This window comes from Danio aesculapii, chromosome 17, assembly GCF_903798145.1.
Source record: "Danio aesculapii chromosome 17, fDanAes4.1, whole genome shotgun sequence".
NCBI lineage: Eukaryota > Metazoa > Chordata > Actinopteri > Cypriniformes > Danionidae > Danio > Danio aesculapii.
This window is the reverse complement of record NC_079451.1, coordinates 38,144,295-38,165,217: the sequence shown is the minus strand read 5'-3', so window position 1 is coordinate 38,165,217 and position 20,923 is coordinate 38,144,295. Positions and strand designations below refer to the sequence as shown.

At 37.9% G+C, this 20,923-nt stretch overlaps 1 protein-coding gene across 1 annotated transcript in view; it reads right to left on the bottom strand.

Moving 5' to 3' along the window:
* The window catches only part of nid2a (nidogen 2a (osteonidogen)), an 88,761-nt gene that overhangs the window by 11,435 nt on the left and 56,403 nt on the right, over nucleotides 1-20,923 (bottom strand). The window contains 14 exon segments of the mRNA XM_056476622.1: nucleotides 144-315; nucleotides 1,773-1,902; nucleotides 1,986-2,155; nucleotides 3,373-3,597; nucleotides 8,406-8,633; nucleotides 9,193-9,420; nucleotides 10,146-10,373; nucleotides 11,203-11,430; nucleotides 12,268-12,495; nucleotides 13,288-13,515; nucleotides 14,318-14,545; nucleotides 15,851-16,078; nucleotides 17,123-17,248; nucleotides 19,269-19,397. Coding sequence (XP_056332597.1) covers nucleotides 144-315; nucleotides 1,773-1,902; nucleotides 1,986-2,155; nucleotides 3,373-3,597; nucleotides 8,406-8,633; nucleotides 9,193-9,420; nucleotides 10,146-10,373; nucleotides 11,203-11,430; nucleotides 12,268-12,495; nucleotides 13,288-13,515; nucleotides 14,318-14,545; nucleotides 15,851-16,078; nucleotides 17,123-17,248; nucleotides 19,269-19,397 — 2,776 coding nt within the window.

The window sequence follows — 20,923 nt, the reverse complement described above, 5'->3', positions numbered from 1 at the left end:
GTGGCCCAGTGGTTAGCACTGTCGCCTCACAGCATGAATGAATGAATGAAATTTGTTTCTCACTTCCAGTTTTGGTTTTTGTACTGTCATGGGTGGAAAGAAGACTCACAAATAAATATCTTTCATCAATCTGAAGCACTTACCCTGTAGACGAGTCCACGATCATGGCTCTGGGATTTACTAAATCTGTGCCAAACAGAACGCGTCTGTCACTTCCATCGAGATTGGCCGTTTCGATTTTGTCTTGTGTGCTGTCCACCCAAAATAGTCTCCTGCGGGCCACATCCACAGCCAGACCTTCAGGACTCGTCAGAGCTGAAAAAAATTCATATAAATCATCAACAAATAAAGGGGGCATGATTTGAAAATTCACATTTCTCCTGATCTTTGGAATTTTAAGAGGTCATTATACTATAGAAACATAATGTAAGTTTCAGAACTCAAAACGGTCTTGTTAGCCTAAAAACGGCTTATATTGAAGCAAATCTGATAAAATGATTTGAAGGTTGTGAATGTGACTCTATCATGTAATAGTGTGGCTAAGCTCCGCCTCCACAAAAGATCAACAGCCACATCACAGCCTATTTAGCCCTTCCCACTGATTCACTTATTTAAACCCTAACTAATGGGCTGTTTCTCAATACAAAGTACGCAAAGTTCAGACTTGCATCCTTGAAAGTTCAGACTTGCTAAGTTCAGACTTGGAAGAACCAACTGGATCCGAGGACACAAGTGGGGTACTTCTTAAAATAGAAGTGTAGTGTACTTTATAATGTCACTTACTTCACCATGGATTCGTCGGTTTCACTGTACATTAACAATAACATGATTTAATTATATAAAGCACACCCTTATACTTAATATTATATTAATATTATGAATCTATATTTTTAATTTAAGAAAATGTAAACATAAATCACGATAAATGTGATGTGAAATGGGTTATTATACATAGATTTGTGTCGTTTCTTATCAGATTTAATAAACTACAATGGACATTATACAAGTATAAAATACAAGACGTACACATTAAGAAATAAAGATAACGTTATGCAATTTGGTAAACAAAGACAAACCTTGTACAACACGGTAATATAATAAAGACAATTATAAAAGGTAACAAAATAACACTGACAAAATAATAAACCTGATAACAAAAAATAGATTTATAAAACCAAAAACTGTCCATTAGATATGCACAAAATGTGTTAAATATCATGTTTTAACTACAATGGAGAGATGAGATCCAGCAGTACATCCGTGATGGACTGGTCGATGTAAAGCTGCTCTTGGCAGGGGAGGTGATGACGAAGCTCCCGCTGACAGACTGGGGCTCAGACTCGCATAGGCTTAGGCACATCGCCAAAGATGTGCTCTCTTTATAAATAAACTGCAGATTCAGGTTTAAAACAACCACATTCTCGCCTGAAAAACTCTTAACTTTCATTTGTAACACAACAGAGGAGTATTATTAAAACTGTTTCTCCTCCGCCATTAGCTTTCGCTGGTTACGCTGCAATGCATTCTGGGATACCTGTGCTTTGTAAGTTTGCACAAGTCACCTCTCGAAGCATACTTGGAAAAAGGGGCAGAGCAAGTACACATCCGGGAATTTTACCTGTACTTGGCAAGATGTGAACTTTGAACTGGAACAGTATTTCGGCGACAGTTGCTGACGTTTCGCGAGGACACAAGAACGCAAGTAAAGACAAGAACGCATATTGAAAAACAGCCATGCAGTGTGTCTAATGTTTTTTTTTTAAATAATGTACCTGTATTAATGATGATCTCCGGTTCTGATCCCGGATCCAGGCTGGCTCGATTGATTGTCCGTCCTGCCAGATCTGTCCAGTAAACTTTCCTTTCTCTGCAGTCGTAATCAATGCCAACCACTATCGAGCCCTGACAGTGTAGACAGGAGAGAATTGGTTGGTTTTTCACAAAGCATCAGACATCAGTGTTATAGCTGCAAGTGCAAGTCTTACATGTAAAGCGAGCAGCACTGACGATCTCTCCTTGTCCATCTGTGTGCCATTGAGAGACAAAACTCCAATCTGCTGGCCCTGGGCATAGAGCAGAGATGTGCCAGAAGGAGGCGGAGTCACATCTGGGCGTGGCAGAGGGTGCACAGTGGGCGGGGCCACAGTAGGTATACCTTGATGATAGAAGAAAATCATTTTAGGGGCCAATCACATGCTTTTACGTTCCAAAAACACGAGGCGCACCACACTGCCTTTTTTATTGAGAATAAGAAAAAGCAGCACGGTGTGCTTTTTTATGTCATTAGGCAACGACTGAATCAGCTACGTGTTGTTGTTGATATTGTTGTAATTGTAATAATTAATAATATTGTGATTTTCAAGATTTGTGAAGTCATACAGCTCAGGTGCGTAGGGCACATAAACAGCGCGCAAGATGCTTGCTGCCATTAGTAAACCATTTAAAAGTTGTGCCTCTCGACGCAACAAATGCATGTTTGGTGTGATCGACCCCTTAGACTGTAAAAAATGCTCGGTTCCACACAATCAATTTGTGTTTGGACAACTTGAAGGTATTAAGCTAACTTTTTAGTTTAGCAGATTGAACATAACACAATTAAGTTGTCACAAAAAACTCTGTTTCGGCTCATTTAAACCAAGGAGTTTGAACAAACAGCAAATGTCATTTTTTAAATGTAGCTCGGACAAACACATTTTATAGGCTCTTTTTGTGAACAGGAATAATAAAAAAAAATATTTAATTTAAAATTTATAATGAAATAAAACCAACAAAAAAGTTAAATCTATTTATGTATCTATATAGATTGTTTCTGCAGGTTTCATCAAGTCAAATTTAAGAATTTTTACGACCCTTTTAAGACTGAATGAGATTTTAGATGTATATGGGGCTAAACACTAAAGATTTTTAACAATGGTCCGGTTTGATCAATGGAATTGGAAAAAAAAAAAATAATAATAATCCGGAGCAGCCGGAGGTAACCCGCGCGAACGCAGGGAGAACATGCCAGAAACGCCAACACCAAATAATAAAAATTTTAGAACAATGTATCTAAAGAATTTGATACAGGAACGTGGTTGAGAACCACTGCACTTAAACAAATAATTGTGCACACTATCTTTCACATTTTCTTAAAGATTTATTTGTAATGTTTCGGTCTCCTGACCTTCAATCATATATCGTATTTATAACAAATGTTACAAATAAATATTTGAGCAAGTATTAAAGATAGCGTGCTTTATTATTTGTTTTGCTTTTCGCACATTTTCACATAGTGATTTTCTTTAATGCACATATCGCCTCTTCAAGTGTTTGTACTGATTAAAAAATATAAACTAAAATATAAATATGCTCATCACATAAACAGGCACTCACAGGCTGGCTTCACAGCATCGTGTGAGCGGGTTCCTGGTACTTCTCGTCCATTTGCGTCCACACACCAGCAGTAGCTGCTGCCTCCATAACACTGAACCGGGTTGAACTCACCGGCAGAGTCACACTGAGGTAGATAATGCTGGGAATCTGGCTGACCTCCATACTGCTGTAACAGACTGGCTCTCCAGCGCTCACAGACGCTCTCTGGACGCTGCGTTGGAGGAACTATCATTGGAGAAACCAGAAACACACAGTTAAAGTCAGAATAATTAGCCCTCATGGTAAATTTGAATTCGTTTATATTTTCCCCGAGTTCTGTTTAACAGAGAGATTTTTTTCAACACATTTATAAACAAAATAGTTTTAATAACTCATTTCCAACTGATTTCTTTTATCTTTGCCATGATGACTCATAATATTTTACTAGATATTTTTAGGACACTAATATACAGCTTAAAGTGCAATATTAAAGCGTAACTAGGTTAATTAGGCTATATACGTTTGGCCAGCGGAGAAATAAAAATGATCGTGCCCAACTGAGCCTGGTTTCTCTCAAGGTTTTTTTTCTTCACTTTCGCCAATTAGTGAAGTTTTTTTCCCTCTCCGCTGTCGTCACTGGCTTGCATGGTTCGGGATCTATAGAGCTGTGCATCGTTGGTTTTGCTCTTCAATATTTGGACTCTCAGTAGTGATTATTAAACCACACTGAACTGAGCTAAACTGAACTTGAACACTACAAACTGAACTACACTGTTCCTATTTACTATGACCTTTTATGTGAAGCTGCTTTGACACAATCTACATTGTATAAGCGCTATACAAATAAAGGTGAATTGAATTTAATTGTATATACATTGTATTTAAATGATTTACATGCAATTATAGTGAGTTTGCACTGAACAGTTCAGTCAGGAGGTGCAGGGACCAGATGTGAATTTCTGCAGATTTTGTGTGACTCAAAGGTTTAGAAATTAAACTAAAGAGACAGTTGATGCTTAATGTTATTGTTGTTTCATGAAATGTAATCGTTAGCTTGGCAAACATTTTTGCCAATTTGATGTCTCCCCATTCAGACAGAATTCCCGAGCATACTACCCGAGAGGCGTTTCAAAGATGGCTGCAGAGTGAAATGACTTGCTTTAAAGAGACTTTGGTATCATACACTGTAAATACTTAACTGAGTTGTCTTCCTGACATAGTAATATTAATTCAGCCAGTTTGTGATAAAGATTATAGCTTTTCTGTGATTAAGTGATTAAGGTTTCATGTTGTTACTTGTTTGTTTGTTTGTTTATTTATTTATTTATCGTGACCAGAGTTGCGTGTAATGCGTTCCACAGTAACGCGTTACTGTATTCTAATTACATTAGGGTACATTGGGTAATGCTGTAATGTAGCGAATTACATTTTAAATTTTTGTAATTTAATTACAGTTAATAAAGTCAGTGTAATTGCCTTACGTACGTTACAAATATAGTTTTTGGAAGAAAAAAATGCTTCTTTTAAATCATGTTTTCTACTGCAACATCAGTCAATAAGCATGCGCTTTTAAATTGCTGGTTAACACGAGCTGAAATGGCTGCTGATGAGAGTGTCTGCTTCCTCAAGTGTAAATACAGAGATTACTTTGATTTCATTGAGCGTAAAACAAAAAAATTGCTGTGAAATGCAGTCTATGTCCAGTCTCTGAAGAACTTTTGACTGCTTTTAACTCGACCAGAAACTTGTTCAAGCACTTGAACAGAAAGCCTTCTATGGCAACTTGTCGTCAAGGAGGACACCGGCGCCCAGAAACACGGTGGTCCAACTCAGCCTAAACAGGCTAAATTGAATTTTTGTGCAGGATTGGGAGTTAAGGTATCTTCTGAATGTAAAGAGAAGCGTAGCTGCTTATGGGGCCGTTCACCTATTGCGTCTTTTGTGCCTGCAAGTTCGCTATTTCCAATGGAGGCGCGTGGCTTGCGCACACATATTCGGAGCGCATATTGCGGGCGCTCCAGGAGCACCAGTTGAAAGCGCGAGTCACGCGACAGGAACCGACCGATCAGCTTCAGGCTTTGTATGAAATGAAATATACACATTTCGGTAGACTAATTACCTCAGACAAACACAGAACACCCAAAAACTGCAAAGCTTTTATATACTATGGATTTCAATCACTACAGGTGTCCAGTTTTCTTCATGTCTTCTTTTGTGTTAAAAAAAGATTAGTTTGTAACAAATGAATGATGAGAGAATTTTAAATTTTGGGTGAACTCTTCAAGTCTTTTGAATTTGTCAAGCTGCTGTGGTCAACCCATTGTAGTGTGTTTCAGTGAATATTAAATTACTGAAAGAGCTGCAGTTTATTTTGTATTTTTATAGGCATATTTTATATGTTTTAAAAGTAACTTCAAAGTAAGGTAATTAGTAATCTGATTACTTTTTACATGAAGTAATTAGTAATGTAATCAGATAACAACTTTCCAGTAGTAGTCAGTAATTTGTAATCTATTACTATTTTTAAAGTAATTTACCCAACACTGACCGTGACGTGACTTCATATACTTTATCTATATTATTTTATCCAATATGTTTATGAATCATTTTGTGATGGAAAGTGTCTAACTGACTCTAACATACAAATGTATATGTGTAATAAACGACAACAAAGAGAACCGTGAAGCAACGACTAACTCTTAGGTCTCTCACACCTATTACCAAGACTACTGCTTACAGTCTTCCAGACTACCAGAGACCTGTAACAACTAGTATTCAGTTTAAAGTGCAGTTTAAAGGCTTAACTAGGATATTTAGTCAAGTTAATTAGGAAAATCATAGTACAACAATGGTTTGTTCTGTAAACAATTGAAAAAATTATCCTTAAGAGGCTAATAATGTTGACCTAAAAAATTCAAAGTGCTTTCATTCTAGCCGAAATAAAACAAATAACACTTTATGTTATTATGAAAAAATGTTATAGGAAATACAGTGAAAATTTCCTTGCTCTCAACTGTATATCCATATCCACAGAAACCATTAAACAAGCTAACAATACAAATAGCAAATGAATGATGCAGCATGCTCAAGAACAATAATACAGAAAATATGGCTCATCATATTTTCATTCTTAATATATTCATTCATTTTCTTTTTGGCTAATTCCCTTTGTTCTTCACCACAGTGGAATGAACCGCCAACTTTTCTTCATATATAGATTTTTTTTTTTTGATGAAATAGGAGGCATCTGTAACTGTGGTGAGAAGTGGGCACATTCATTCACTGGCAGTGTTGACACAGACTGAACTGCTCACATTTTCCTCCCGCTCTATAATCTGCATGAACACAGGCCAGACTGGACTCTCCGAGCTCTGCTACAAATTACACTGATTACTTACACATGATGGGAAACTACTTAACAAATTAGAAAGCCCATAATTTACAAGCAACATTACTACACTGGGTGTTGAGCGAGACTTTTAAGTTTTCAATGTGTTGCCCATGCAGAAGTTGCCAATGTATGACGCTAAAATCTGGTGAATGGTTGTCAGAACGTTCCCAAAAGGTTACTAAGGTGTCCTTTATGATCGCTGTGGAGTTCAGCTCTGATTTTATATGTTTGTTGGATTTTATTAGCAGTGGCTTAGCTCAAATTGTGTATGTGTATACAAGGTGTAATACGAGTGCCATGTTTTATAGCCTACTATAGTTTATTTCGTGTTAAAAGAATTGACTGCTTTATAATTTTTTTATACATAAAAATCATTATTGTTTTTACTACCAATTACATTTAAACTACCCATTAAAAGCTTGTGAAAGAATATAATAGGAATTTCAACTTAAAAAACGTCCTTCTTTAAGCATTTTCACAATGTCAGAAATGGCCATCTGACACAGGCTGAATTTCAGGGGTAAGAATAGTTTGGAAAGCCTGTCATTGTTGTCAGACGACTTGCTAAACGAATCAAAGTGAAACTGAAACTATTTTAAATAGGCAACTCTTTTATTTTTGGTCATTCAGATGAGAAGACATTAATCTGACATTATTCAAAAGTGTTCTATTTCAGGTTCAGGTTTCACAAAGTCAAGTTTAAGACTTTGTAGGACCATTATGAATTTAATTTCAGACTTATACAGTGTAGAGGTAATGGCCAGTGGAATTTTTTTTTTTACTTGCCCAATTCAAATTCTAAATTAGTTATTTTTTAGATTGAAGGTGGTCCACTAAAATCTGTCAATCACACTCCAGCTCAACCAACAGCAAGAGTTCAGGGCGTGGCTACTGCAGCAGCTGGCTGAGCCGGAGGGTGTTTGATCAGTGTAGAATAATAGTTGATGCATTACAGGGAAAAACTCATTCAGATTCACTTACAGAAGTAAAAGCCAAAATATGCAGAGACACAGCAAGAAACATGGAAGAATCTTTTTTTATACATCAAAAATCTTTTTTTTTTTTTTTACTACCAGTTACATTTAAACTACCCATTAAAAGCTTGTGAATGAATATAATAAGAATGTCCTTCTTCAAGCAGTTTTTACAATGTCTGAAATGGCCATCTGAAAACAAGCTAATTTTCAGGGCTGTAAATAGTTTGGAAAGCCTATTGTGGTCAAACGACTTGAATAAATGAATCAAAGTGAAACTGAAACGTACCAGCATAATACATTTTTTTTGTCAATAATAGCTGAAACATATCATATTTCAGTAAATTTAAGACATTTTAAATCCTAAATTTATGTTTTTTGTTATGTTATGTATGTTTGTTTTGTTTTGTTATGTAAAATTATGTAAGACATTTTAAGACTTTAATACCCTGCTGACACCCTGTTAATTAACAAAACAGTTAGTGCCATTTGTTTTGGCCACGGAAGCATGGTAGGGGGCTTCTAATCTTGAACGCCCTTCATTTCACCTCAAATGTTATAAACCCACTCCACACTGCTGTGTATTCAACTGCATTTTATATTATATTTGTTTTTATTTAGGCCAGCAAAACCTGTCTAAAGCTTTGGACTAGTTAGGACAAATTGGCCATGTACATCAACTTTCTTACCAGGTTGATCACAGTTTACTCTGGGCGATCCAGGTGGAGTTCTGGTTCCTGCTCTCTCCTGCCCTCTACGGTCCACACACCAGCAGTGTCCAGTGGAGCTGTGGCACTGCAGCGGCCTGTACTGACCCTCCTCATCACACTGAGGGATGAAGGCTCCGACCGCAGGAACGCCACCGTTTCCACTCTGAAGGCTGTCTCTGTGCTGCTCACAATGGGTCTTGGGACGAACTGGAAATATGAGAAATAAAAGACGTTTGTTAAACTCCCATCAGTACAAAACTCATGTAAAGTCTAGTGAAGTAAGTTTTTGGTAAAGCTAATCTTGATGGTGGTTCTGAAGACATTACCTAAACAAATTCAGAGAGGAACAGTGTTCTTATTAATAAAGATGTAAAAACTATCTCTATTCCGCTTACAGTTAGTTGACTTTATCAATGTTTTTCATCCACAGGTGGAAAACACTGAAGGCAGTTCACTAAAATCTGTCAATCACACTCCAGCTCAACCAATAGCGAGAGCTCAGGGTGTGGCTACTGCAGCAGCTGGCTGAGCCAGAGGGTGTTTGATCAGTGCAGAACCATAGTTGATGCATTACAGGGAAAACTAATTCTACGTAACTTATTTAGTGATCAACAGAAGGGTGTGTAAATGATAAAACTGTCTCTTTAATGTATATAAGCAACACCTAAAAAACACAGTGGTGAAGTACCACCTAGAGTTTGAAGATATACTCCTAAAAACTGCTCTTATATAAATGTTATGGATTTTCCAATATGTCATTTCATACCAGGTTGATCACAGTTTACTCTGGGCGATCCGGGTGGAGTTCTGGTTCCTGCTCTTTCCTGCCCTCTACTGTCCACACACCAGCAGTGTCCAGTGGAGCCGTGGCACTGCAGTGGCCTGTACTGACCCTCCTCATCACACTCAGGGATGAAGGCTCCGACCGCAGGAACGCCACCGTTTCCACTCTGAAGACTGTCTCTGTGCTGCTCACAGTGGGTCTTGGGACGAACTGGAGGTACATGAGAAATAAAAGACTTTTGTTAAACTCGCATCACACCCATCAGTACAAAAATCAAGTAAAGTGTAGTGAAGTAAGTTTTTGTTATAGCTAATCTTGCTGGTGGTTCTGAGGACATTACCTAAACAAATTCAGAAAGGAAAAGTGTTGTTATTCATAAAGATGTAAAAACGATCTCGATTCCTTTTACAGTTCATTGACTTCATCAATGTTTTCCACCCACACTGAAGGCGGTCCACTAAAATCTGTCAATCACACTCCAGCTCAACCAATAGCGAGAGTTCAGGGCGTGGCTACTGCAGCAGCTGGCTGAGCCAGAGGGTGTTTGATCAGTGTAGAATCATAGTTGATGCATTACAGGGAAAAACTCATTCAAATTCACTTACAGAAAGGAAAGCCAAAATATACAGACACAACAATGTAAAACAAGGACAAACACTGATGGTACTTTAACAAGATGGAGGGATTTGATAGAATGTTTGGGTTTCAGTTAAGATGCTGAACATGGGGAGTTTGTTTTCTTTAAAAGGATAGTTCACAAAAAACACAAATTGTCACATCGTTTTTGAACACAACAGAAGATATTTTGAAGAATGCTGGTTTCTGCTACCATCAACTTCCATGAAAAAAAAGAAAATACTATGGAACTCAATGGGTTCCAGCAACCAGCATTTTTCAAAAAATGTTTATGTATTTTCTAGTATCGCATTTCATACCAGGTTGATCACAGTTTACTCTGGGCGATCCGGGTGGAGTTCTGGTTCCTGCTCTCTCCTGCCCTCTACTGTCCACACACCAGCAGTGTCCAGTGGAGCCGTGGCACTGCAGCGGCCTATACTGACCCTCCTCATCACACTGAGGGATGAAGGCTCCGACCGCAGGAACACCATCGTTTCCACTCTGAAGACTGTCTCTGTGCTGCTCACAGTGGGTCTTGGGACGAACTGGAAACACATGAGAAATAAAAGACGTTTGTTAAATTCCCATCACACCCCTCAAGTTAAAAGTCTCAGTCCAGAATATTACTCCCATAAAGTTTTTTGTAAAATTTATTTTGCTGGTGGTTCTGATGGCATTACATAAAATCCGGATTTTTTTATAGAGGAACAGTGTAGTTATATTATGTAAAAAATAGTTTAAACCAGCCTTTTGTTCACTGACTTTATTAAAGTTTTCTATTTATAAGGTTTATTGCCCTCAAAGTGTAACATTGAGCCTCCCAGGAAACATCAAAACACTGAGGGTGGTCCACTAAAATCTGTCAATCACACCAATAGCAAGCATTCAGGGCGTGGCTACAGAAGCAGCTGACTGAGCCAGAGGGTGTTTGATCAGTGCAAAATCATAGCTGATGCATTACAGAACTAATTACAAAACTAATTTAGATTCACTAACAGAAGTGAAAGTTGTGTGTCTGCATATTTTGGCTATGTAAAACAAGGACAAACACTGATAGTGCTTTAACAAGATGGAGGGATTTGATAGAATGTTTGGGTTTTAGGTAAGATGCTGAACATGGGGAGTTTGTTTTCTTGAAAAGGATAGTTCACAAAAAACACAAATTGTCACATCGTTAATCATCCCTTGTGTGGTTTTAAACCTTTATGTTTTTTTTTCTTTTGTTGAACACAAAAGGAGATATTTTGAAGAATGCTGGTTTCTGCTACCATCAACTTCCATGAAAAAAAAGAAAATACTATGGAACTCAATGGGTTCCAGCAACCAGCATTTTTCAAAAAATGTTTATGTATTTTCTAGTCTTGCATTTCATACCAGGTTGATCACAGTTTACTCTGGGCGATCCAGGTGGAGTTCTGGTTCCTGCTCTCTCCTGCCCTCTACTGTCCACACACCAGCAGTGTCCAGTGGAGCCATGGCACTGCAGCGGCCTGTACTGACCCTCCTCATCACACTGAGGGATGAAGGCTCCGACCGCAGGAACACCATCGTTTCCACTCTGAAGACTGTCTCTGTGCTGCTCACAATGGGTCTTGGGACGAACTGGAGGTACATGAGAAATAAAAGACTTTTGTTAAATTCCCATCACATCCCTCAAGTTAAAAGTCTCAGTCCAGAATATTACTCCCATAAAGTTTTTTGTAAAATTTATCTTGCTGGTGGTTCTGATGGCATTACATAAAATCTGGATTTTTTTTATAGAGGAACAGTGTAGTTATATTATGTAAAAAATAGTTTAAACCAGCCTATTGTTCACTGACTTCATTAAAGTTTTCTATTTATAAGGTTTATTGCCCTCAGAGTGTAACATTGAGCCTCCCAGGAAACATCAAAACACTGAGGGTGGTCCACTAAAATCTGTCAATCACACTCCAGCTCAACCGATAGCGAGCATTCAGGGCGTGGCTACAGAAGCAGCTGACTGAGCCAGAGGTTGTTTGATCAGTGCAAAATCATAGCTGATGCATTACAGAACTAATTACAAAACTAATTTAGATTCACTAACAGAAGTGAAAGTTGTGTGTCTGCATATTTTGGCTATGTAAAACAAGGACAAACACTGATAGTGCTTTAACAAGATGTAGGGATTTGATAGAATGTTTGGTTTTAGGTAAGATGCTGAACATGGGGAGTTTGTTTTCTTGAAAAGGATAGTTCACAAAAAACACAAATTGTCACATCGTTAATCATCCCTTGTGTGGTTTTAAACCTTTATGGGTTTTTTTCTTTTGTTGAACACAAAAGAAGATACTTTGAAGAATGCTGGTTGCTGCTACCATCAACTTCCATGAAAAAGAAAATACTATAGAAGTCAATAGGTTCCAGCAACCAGCATTTTTCAAAAAATGTTTATGTATTTTCTAGTATCGCATTTCATACCAGGTTGATCACAGTTTACTCTGGGCGATCCGGGTGGAGTTCTGGTTCCTGCTCTCTCCTGCCCTCTACTGTCCACACACCAGCAGTGTCCAGTGGAGCCGTGGCACTGCAGTGGCCTGTACTGACCCTCCTCATCACACTGAGGGATGAAGGCTCCGACCACAGGAACACCATCGTTTCCACTCTGAAGACTGTCTCTGTGCTGCTCACAGTGGGTCTTGGGACGAACTGGATACACATGAGAAATACAAGATGTTTGTACTCCCATCACACCGCTCAAGTTAAAAGTCTCAGTCCAGAATATTACTCCCATAAAGTTTTTTGTAAAATTTATCTTGCTGGTGGTTCTGATGACATGACAAAATTCTAAAAATGATCTCCTAAAATCCTGCATTTTTTTAGAGAGGAACAATGTTGTTATATTATGTAAAAATATCTCAAGCCTATTAATCATTGACATCATTAAAGTTTTTTATTCATGAAGTTTATATTCCCCAAAGTGTAACACTGAGCCTCCAGGAAACATCAAAACACTGAACGTAGTCCACTAAAATCTGTCAATCACTCTCCAGCTCAACCAATAGCGAGAGCTTGGGGCGTGGCTACTGCAGCAGCTGACTGAGCCAGAGGGTGTTTGATCAGTGCAGAATTATAGTTGATGCATTACAGGGAAAAATAATTCAGATTCACTTACAGAAATGAAACCCAAAATATGCAGAGAAACAGCAAGGTGATAAACACTGATGGTGCGTTAACAAGATGGAGGAATTTTAAATGTATATAAATAACACCTATAAAACACTGGTCAAGTGCCATCTACAGCGATCAACATTTGAAATTGATCAAATTCTTTCATTAAGATATCCTAAAATTACTGAACAACATCAATTCTTGTCTTACAACAATTTTGAGAAACTTTTTTGATCAGCTTCATATGCTGAGTACCAAACAGTTTGAAGATATACTCCAAAAATTGCTCGTATATAAATGTTATGGATTTTCCAATATCCCATTTCATACCAGGTTGATCACAGTTTACTCTGGGCGATCCGGGTGGAGTTCTGGTTCCTGCTCTCTCCTGCCCTCTACTATCCACACACCAGCAGTGTCCAGTGGAGCCGTGGCACTGCAGCGGCCTGTACTGACCCTCCTCATCACACTCAGGGATGAAGGCTCCGACTGCAGGAACGCCACCGTTTCCACTCTGAAGACTGTCTCTGTGCTGCTCACAGTGGGTCTTGGGACGAACTGGGGATATATAAGAAATAAAAATAGATTTGTTAATCTCCCATCACATCCATCAGTACAAAAATTAAGTAAAGTCTAGTGAAGATAATCTTGCAGGTGGTTTTAATGACTTTACCTAAAAATATTCAGAGAGGAACAGTGTTGTTATTCATAAAGATGTAAAAATGATCTCAATCCAGATTACAGTTGTCATTGACTTCATCAATGTTTTCATTTCAAGTGTAACATTGAGCCTCCAGGAACCATCAAAACTCTGAGGGTGGTCGACTAAAATCTGTCAATTACATTGCAGCTCAACCAATACGAGAGTTTGGGGCGTGGCTACTGCAGCAGCTGGCTGAGCCAGAGGGTGTTTGATCAGTGTAGAATCATAGTTGATGCATTACAGGGAAAAACTCATTCAGATTCACTAACAGAAGTGAAAGCCAAAATTCTAAGACTTGCCAAAATATGCAGACACAGCAAGGTGATAAACACAGATGGTGCTTTAACAAGATGAATGAATTTGATGGATTATTTGGGTTTCAATTGAGATGTTGAACTAGTGGAGTTTGTTTTTTTTAAATGTATATAAATTACACCTATAAAACACTAGTGATCTACAGCGGTCAACATTTGAAATTGATCAAATTCTTTCAAAGTTGTTCTGAAAATACTGAACTGCATGCATTCTTGTCTTATGGCAATTTTTAAAAAAATGTTTAGATCCGCTTCTAATGTTGAGTACTGTACAGTTTGAAGATATACTCCAAAAACTGCTCTTATATAAATGTTATGGATTTTCCAATATTTCATTTCATACCAGGTTGATCACAGTTTACTCTGGGCGATCCGGGTGGAGTTCTGGTTCCTGCTCTCTCCTGCCCTCTACTGTCCACACACCAGCAGTGTCCAGTGGAGCCGTGGCACTGCAGCGGACTGTACTGACCCTCCTCATCACACTGAGGGATGAAGGCTCCGAGCGCAGGAACGCCACCGTTTCCACTCTGAAGACTGTCTCTGTGCTGCTCACAGTGGGTCTTGGGACGAACTGGAAACACATGAGAAATAAAAGAGGTTTGTTACTCCACCGTTACATTTCTTTACAGAACAGTTCATTTGCATAACATAAAATAATTTGTGCAAAATAAAAAGTTGTAATAAAGTAACAATTATCTGTTTTGGTTATAATATTGCAGATGCTATTTTGCACATGTGAACACAGGAGGATTTGGACACAGTCAACCTTTCTTCATTCATTCATTCATTCATTCATTTTCTTTTCGACTTAGTCCCTTTATTAATCTGGGGTCGCCACAGCGGAATGAACCGCCAACCCATCCAGCATTTGTTTTATGCAGTGGATGCCCTTCCAGCTGCAACCCGTCACTGGGAAACACATACAAACTTATTCATACACACATACACTACGGACAATTTAGCCTACCCAATTCACCTATACCGCATGTCTTTGGACTGTAGGGGAAACCGGAGCACCCGGAGGAAACCCACGCGAACGCAGGGAGAACATGTAAATCCACACAGAAATTTGCTTTTGATTAAAATTTGTATTTTAATATCAAAATAATTGAGTCCTTTAGGCTTGTTTAAAACCTACAGGCAAGTGTGTTGAAGCAGGGTTAGAACTAAACTGTGCAGGGTAGTAGCGGCCCTCCGGAAAGTTTGACACCCCTGGCCTAAAGCGTTAATAGTACAAGAAAAATACAGGTCAAGTCGTATTGGAGATACATTAAATAACTCTGATCAGGGGCACAAAAAAAACATCTTATCCATTTCCTAAGGCTGATTTATACTTCTGCGTCAAGCGCACGCGTATGTTACAGTGCAGCCTATGCATGGACGCATAGCCCTTGCCGTGGGCGACGCTGACGCGCACCTCTCAAAAAATGTAACTACACGTCGCAACCACGCTTATCACAAGCTCTGTGATTGGTCGGCTTGGTAGCGCTGACCAATGTGGGCAGAGGTGAGAGAAACACAAGCCCGAAGCAGCGAGTGTTTACAAGTATGGAGTCCCATGAAGGCGCTCCAGATGGAGACTATTGTTTTGCGTTTACCTTATGATTATAAAGTTGTTGCACACCCGCCGATTCCAGCCTCAAAATGAGCAAGTTTGAGCCACTTGTACACTAAGGTAGCATTCAGAAAAATACAAAACACCAGCAAAAAAACTCAACACAGAGGAACATGAACATCTACTGCCAGCTGGCACTTCTGAAGTGTTATTGCAGAGCAACAGAAACAGCGCACAGAAGTATAAATACACGGCTACACGCATTGCATGCGCTGTTGGTCACGCCGATCCCTTGACGGAGAAGTATAAACCAGGCTTTACCAGGTTCGTCGCAGTTTCTAGGTGGTGATCCAGGTGGAGTTCTGGTTCCTGCTCTCTCCTGCCCTCTACTGTCCACACACCAGCAGTGTCCAGTGGAGCCGTGGCACTGCAGTGGCCTGTACTGACCCTCCTCATCACACTGAGGGATGAAGGCTCCGACCGCCGGAACGCCACCGTTTCCACTCTGAAGACTGTCTCTGTGCTGCTCACAGTGGGTCTTGGGATGACCTGGAGGAACCAGACACTGTCAAGTTTACAGGTTTGATTAAAGATTTACAGGTTAGATTAAAGCATCTTATGATGGGAACCCATGGTTTTCAAAACAGTTCAGATGGAATTTTCTTTTTAGTAGCAATGCGTCAAAACTCTGGGTGAAAGCTCTTCTGGATGCACTTAGGTGAAAACCTAAACCGAAAAGACTTAATTATTCAATTATTAAATATAATTATTAAATAATATAATTTAATTTTTTTAAGACTTGTAACTGTTAAAATATCCATATTTTATGGCAGTAAAATTTTATTGACAGTGAAATCATTCTTCAAAGTCAAGAGGCATCATTTTATTAGCGTTGCCATGGCAGTAGTGCTATTAGAACAAGTATACTACATAATAATGTTCTGTCAGAGTGATAATTGAGCAGACTGCTTTTTCGTACAAGCTTCATTCATACAAGCTTGTATATTACATTATAATTATTACATATTTAAGTATATGTGTACATGAGTGGAATATGTACAAAGCAGAATATTGAGCTTCTACTATGTTCTGGTTAACAGTGCACTCTGTTCCCCTATGTTTCAAAAGTGGTTTCACAGTGTAGCACGTCTCACATACGGAATGAAGAAAGAAAAAAAACAGTGCACTCAATGTAGCCTTTTTTGGCTCATATTTTCAGGCAAAAACAAAAATGCCATTATCAGTTTCTAAAAAATTTGCTTCATCCCGACTTTTTTTGGTTATCAGCACAGCTGGTTTGTTTTACCAACACAAACCAAAATAACTCTCTGAACTGTCATTCCTGCTGGTCAATAAGCGCCACCCACAGGCAGAGAGTGAATTTACATGTTCAATCAGCCTGTTGACCGTTTTTGTTTTCTACAGCTGTGGTTTACAAATCTTTCCATTTTTTTCATTATTTCACAAAGCTAAAGTCAGATCATCATGCTTTTACTTTATATTTTGAAATGTTACAATCTAATTTAAATAACTACCTGCCCAAACTAATGTCATTCATTTGACAGAAATAACTACAAATCTGCAAACAGCTACCATTTTGAGAGTGGCACTGGAAACCATCTCCATGGTATCCCGGTTGGCACTGGCACCGGAAAGATCCTGGACTGTTTGAGCACAAGGCCTGGGCGTGACACGGCTGCTCACCACACTCGTCCACATCTGCAAACACCACACACACAACACAACACAACACTCAAACACTTTGGCAATACAGCACATTCCTCTGGACATCAGTCTGAGTCATTCTGGCCATCGACTCCGAACTCCCAACGTCCGGCTGAAGACCAGAGAGCGAGAAGAAGAAGAGTTAACTGTCCTCTGACCCCTTTTTGGTCTTCAGCTGCGATTCTCCTACGCACATTCATTCCTCGAGTGAGGACATTGGGTCATTGTTTCTAAATTCCCCCTCCTTCCCCAGCGGCTCTGGTTACTCACACCGCAAAGCCTTCACCTATAGAATTCAGCTGAGAGAATGAGTCTGCTTTACCAACACTCATCCTCTTTACAGGGTGTCTGCCGGTTTCTAATAGTTATATTTGAGACTTTTTAATACCAAACAGAATCAAATTTAAGATCAATTGTAAAGTATAATAACTTTACAGTACAGAATTTACAAAAAAGACCACAACACAACTAATTAATGACCACTTTAACACTCGTTAACAATTGACACTCTTTATTATATACAAAAAGTAAAAAAAAATACTAATAAGTAATAATGACTTCTGTTTCAAGACAGAAAAAAAATCTTCCTTACGGGATTGCATCTTTGAAACAGATTTAAAACATTTATTAATTCATTTTCCTTCGGCTTAGTCTCTGATTTATTTATGTCTAAATCTGGTTTGCTCAGTGGTTAGCACTGTCACATCACAGCAAGACGGTTGCTGGTTCGAGTCCCGGCTGGGTCAGTTGGCATTTCTGTGTTGAGTTTGCATGTTCTCTCAGTGTTCGCGTGGGTTTCCTCCGGGTGCTCCGATTTCCCCCAGTCAAAACATGCGGTATAGTGAATTGAATAAACTATATTGGCCGTTGTGTACGTGTGTGAATGAGAGTGTATGGGTGTTTCCCAGTGTTGGGGTGCGGCTGGAAGGGTATCCTCTGCGTGAAACATATGCAGGATAAGTTGGCGGTTCATTCCGCTGTGGCGACCCCTGATTAATAAAGGGACTAAGTCGAAAAAAAAAAAAGAATGAATATTAATCAATTAACGTCAATTATTTTATACTAATAATCATTTGAAAATATTCAGAAGATCAAATAGTATAAAGGTGAAAATATTATATTATATTATATTATATTATATTATATTATATTATATTATATTATATTATATTATATTATATTATATTATATTATAAATACCCTTATAAATTATTATAAACTATAAATTATTATCAATTAAATGCATCCTTCCAAAATAAAAGCTTAAAGTAATTTTAAGTAAATAATTTTTTTATTATTTGCTAAAAACTAAATCTTACTGACCCCAAACTTTTGAATAATATTGTATGATTGTAAAAAAATGCAATTATAAATATTTAAAAAAGTAAATAAAAATATATATCTTTTTTTTATAATTATTTTTTCGGGGTTTTCATAGGGAAGTAGTGAGAATTGACAGGAAAGCATGGGGAGAAGAGAGAGGGGAAGGATCAGCATAGGACCATGAGGCGGAATCGAACTCGGGTCGCCGTGAGCACCGGAGTGCACGTGTCGACGCACTAACCACTACCTCACTGGCACTGACAATAAAAATAATTTCTAAAATGTGTCAATCCAAATGACACTTCAAGTAAAAGTTAGCAGTTTATTTATTTAATTTCCTTTTGATTGTAGTCATTCTGCAAATTTTACATAAATGTATTTTATATTCTATCTCTATTCTAACCTAATGCAATAAATAAAATAATAAATATAAATGACTACAATCTGGATGACCCATTCTACTGTCGAAACACATTTTAACCTAAGCTGAAATGGATTAGTTATTTCAGCTCAATCACTCATTCACTAGTAATTTAAAAGTTTCATCATACATGAGACATAACATTATTAAGTTAACATAAAATAACAAAAACAAAAGTTCGCAGTTTTTATTTATTTATTTATTTTCTTTTTGACTGTAGTTATCCTGCAAATTTTATATATATGGTAGAGTTTGTAAGTAGCGTCTTACCCTGACACGTGCGTCCGTCAATTCCAAACTGGAATCCGCTCTCACACTGACAGCGATGGCTTCCAGGCAGATTCACACAGTGAGAGTGAGCACCACAAGAGCTCAGACCTTCTGCACACTCATCCACATCTACAGAGAGACACAAACTGATCAATCACAGCTCATAACGCTCTAGATTCAACCAAGCACATTTACCCTCTTACACTCTAGGTGTATAAAAAGCTGTCATAAAGCAAATATGACTGGGTAAAGATCCAGATGTCCCAATTCAATTTGATTCTGATTCACAAGCTCTTGATTCAATTCTAGATTTGATTCAGAGGTTATTGATTTAATACAAGTGCTTTTGATGAATAAAAAGTCTTTAAATGGGAAAATTATCAAAACTCCTTTGTCATTTTTGAGCAAGATGCTAATGGTCTAATCCAATTCAAGTATTTATGCTAAGCTAAAAGTGCTCAGATCACACCTAAAATTGGCTGGATAGATTCAAATATGGTAAAAGTCAACTGTTTAACTCTAGAGTTGTAAAATGAGCCTATTTAAAAAAAAGAAAAAGGAGTGCTCTTTTAAGAGGGTACAGATTTAATTTGATTCTGATTCACAAGCTCTTGATTCAATTCTAGATTTGATTCAGAGGTTATGTAGTAATACTAGTGCTATTGATCAGTAAAAAGTCTTTAAATAGGATAATTATCGAATCCCTTTGGTCATTTTGGAGCAAGACGCTAATGGTATAATCCGATTCAAGTATTTATGCTAAGCTAAAAGCGCTCAAGTCAGGCCTGCAGATTGGCTGAATGGATTAAAAAATGGTAAAAATCAACTGTTCAACTCTAGGGGAGCAGTAAAATGAGACTATTTTAATAAGTATTCCTTTAAGATCGTCCCAATTCAATTTGATTCTGATTCACGAGCTCTTGATTCAGTTCTAGATTTGATAAAGAGGTTACTGATGAAGTGCTTTTGATGAATAAATAGTCTTTTAATAGAAAAATGATCAAAAATCCTCTGTCATTTTGAGCAAGATGCTAATGGTCTAATTCGATTCAAGTATTTATGCTAAGCTAAGCTAAAAGTGCTCCAGCCAGACCTGCAGATTGGCTGAATGGATTCAAAAATGGTAAAACTCATCTATTTAACTCTACAGGAGTTGTAAAATGAGCCTATTCTCAAAACTTTCTTAGCATTCTTTTAAGAGCATCCAGATTCAATTTGATTTTGATTCACAAGCTTTTGATTCAATTCTAGATCTGATTCAGAGGTTACCGATTTGATAGAAGTGCTACTGATGAATGAAAAGTCTTTAAATTAAAAAAAAAATATCAAAACTCCTCTGTCATTTTTGAGCAAGATGCTAATGGTCTAATCCGATTCAAGTATTTATGCTAAGCTAAGCTAAAAGTGCTCAAGCCAGACCTGCAGATTGGCTGAATTGATTAAAAAATGGTAAAACTCAACTGTTTTTCTCTAGGGGAGCTGTAAAATGAGCCTATTTTCATTAAAGTGGAGTGTTCTTTTAGGAGCTTATACAGTATAATGTCTCTGAACTACTTTCACTTTAAACACAACTGACTGTTTACAGGAACACTGGAAAACGACTCATTAAAAAGCTGATTTGCCCAAACTTAAAAGTTCGTCCTTGAGATGTTGGC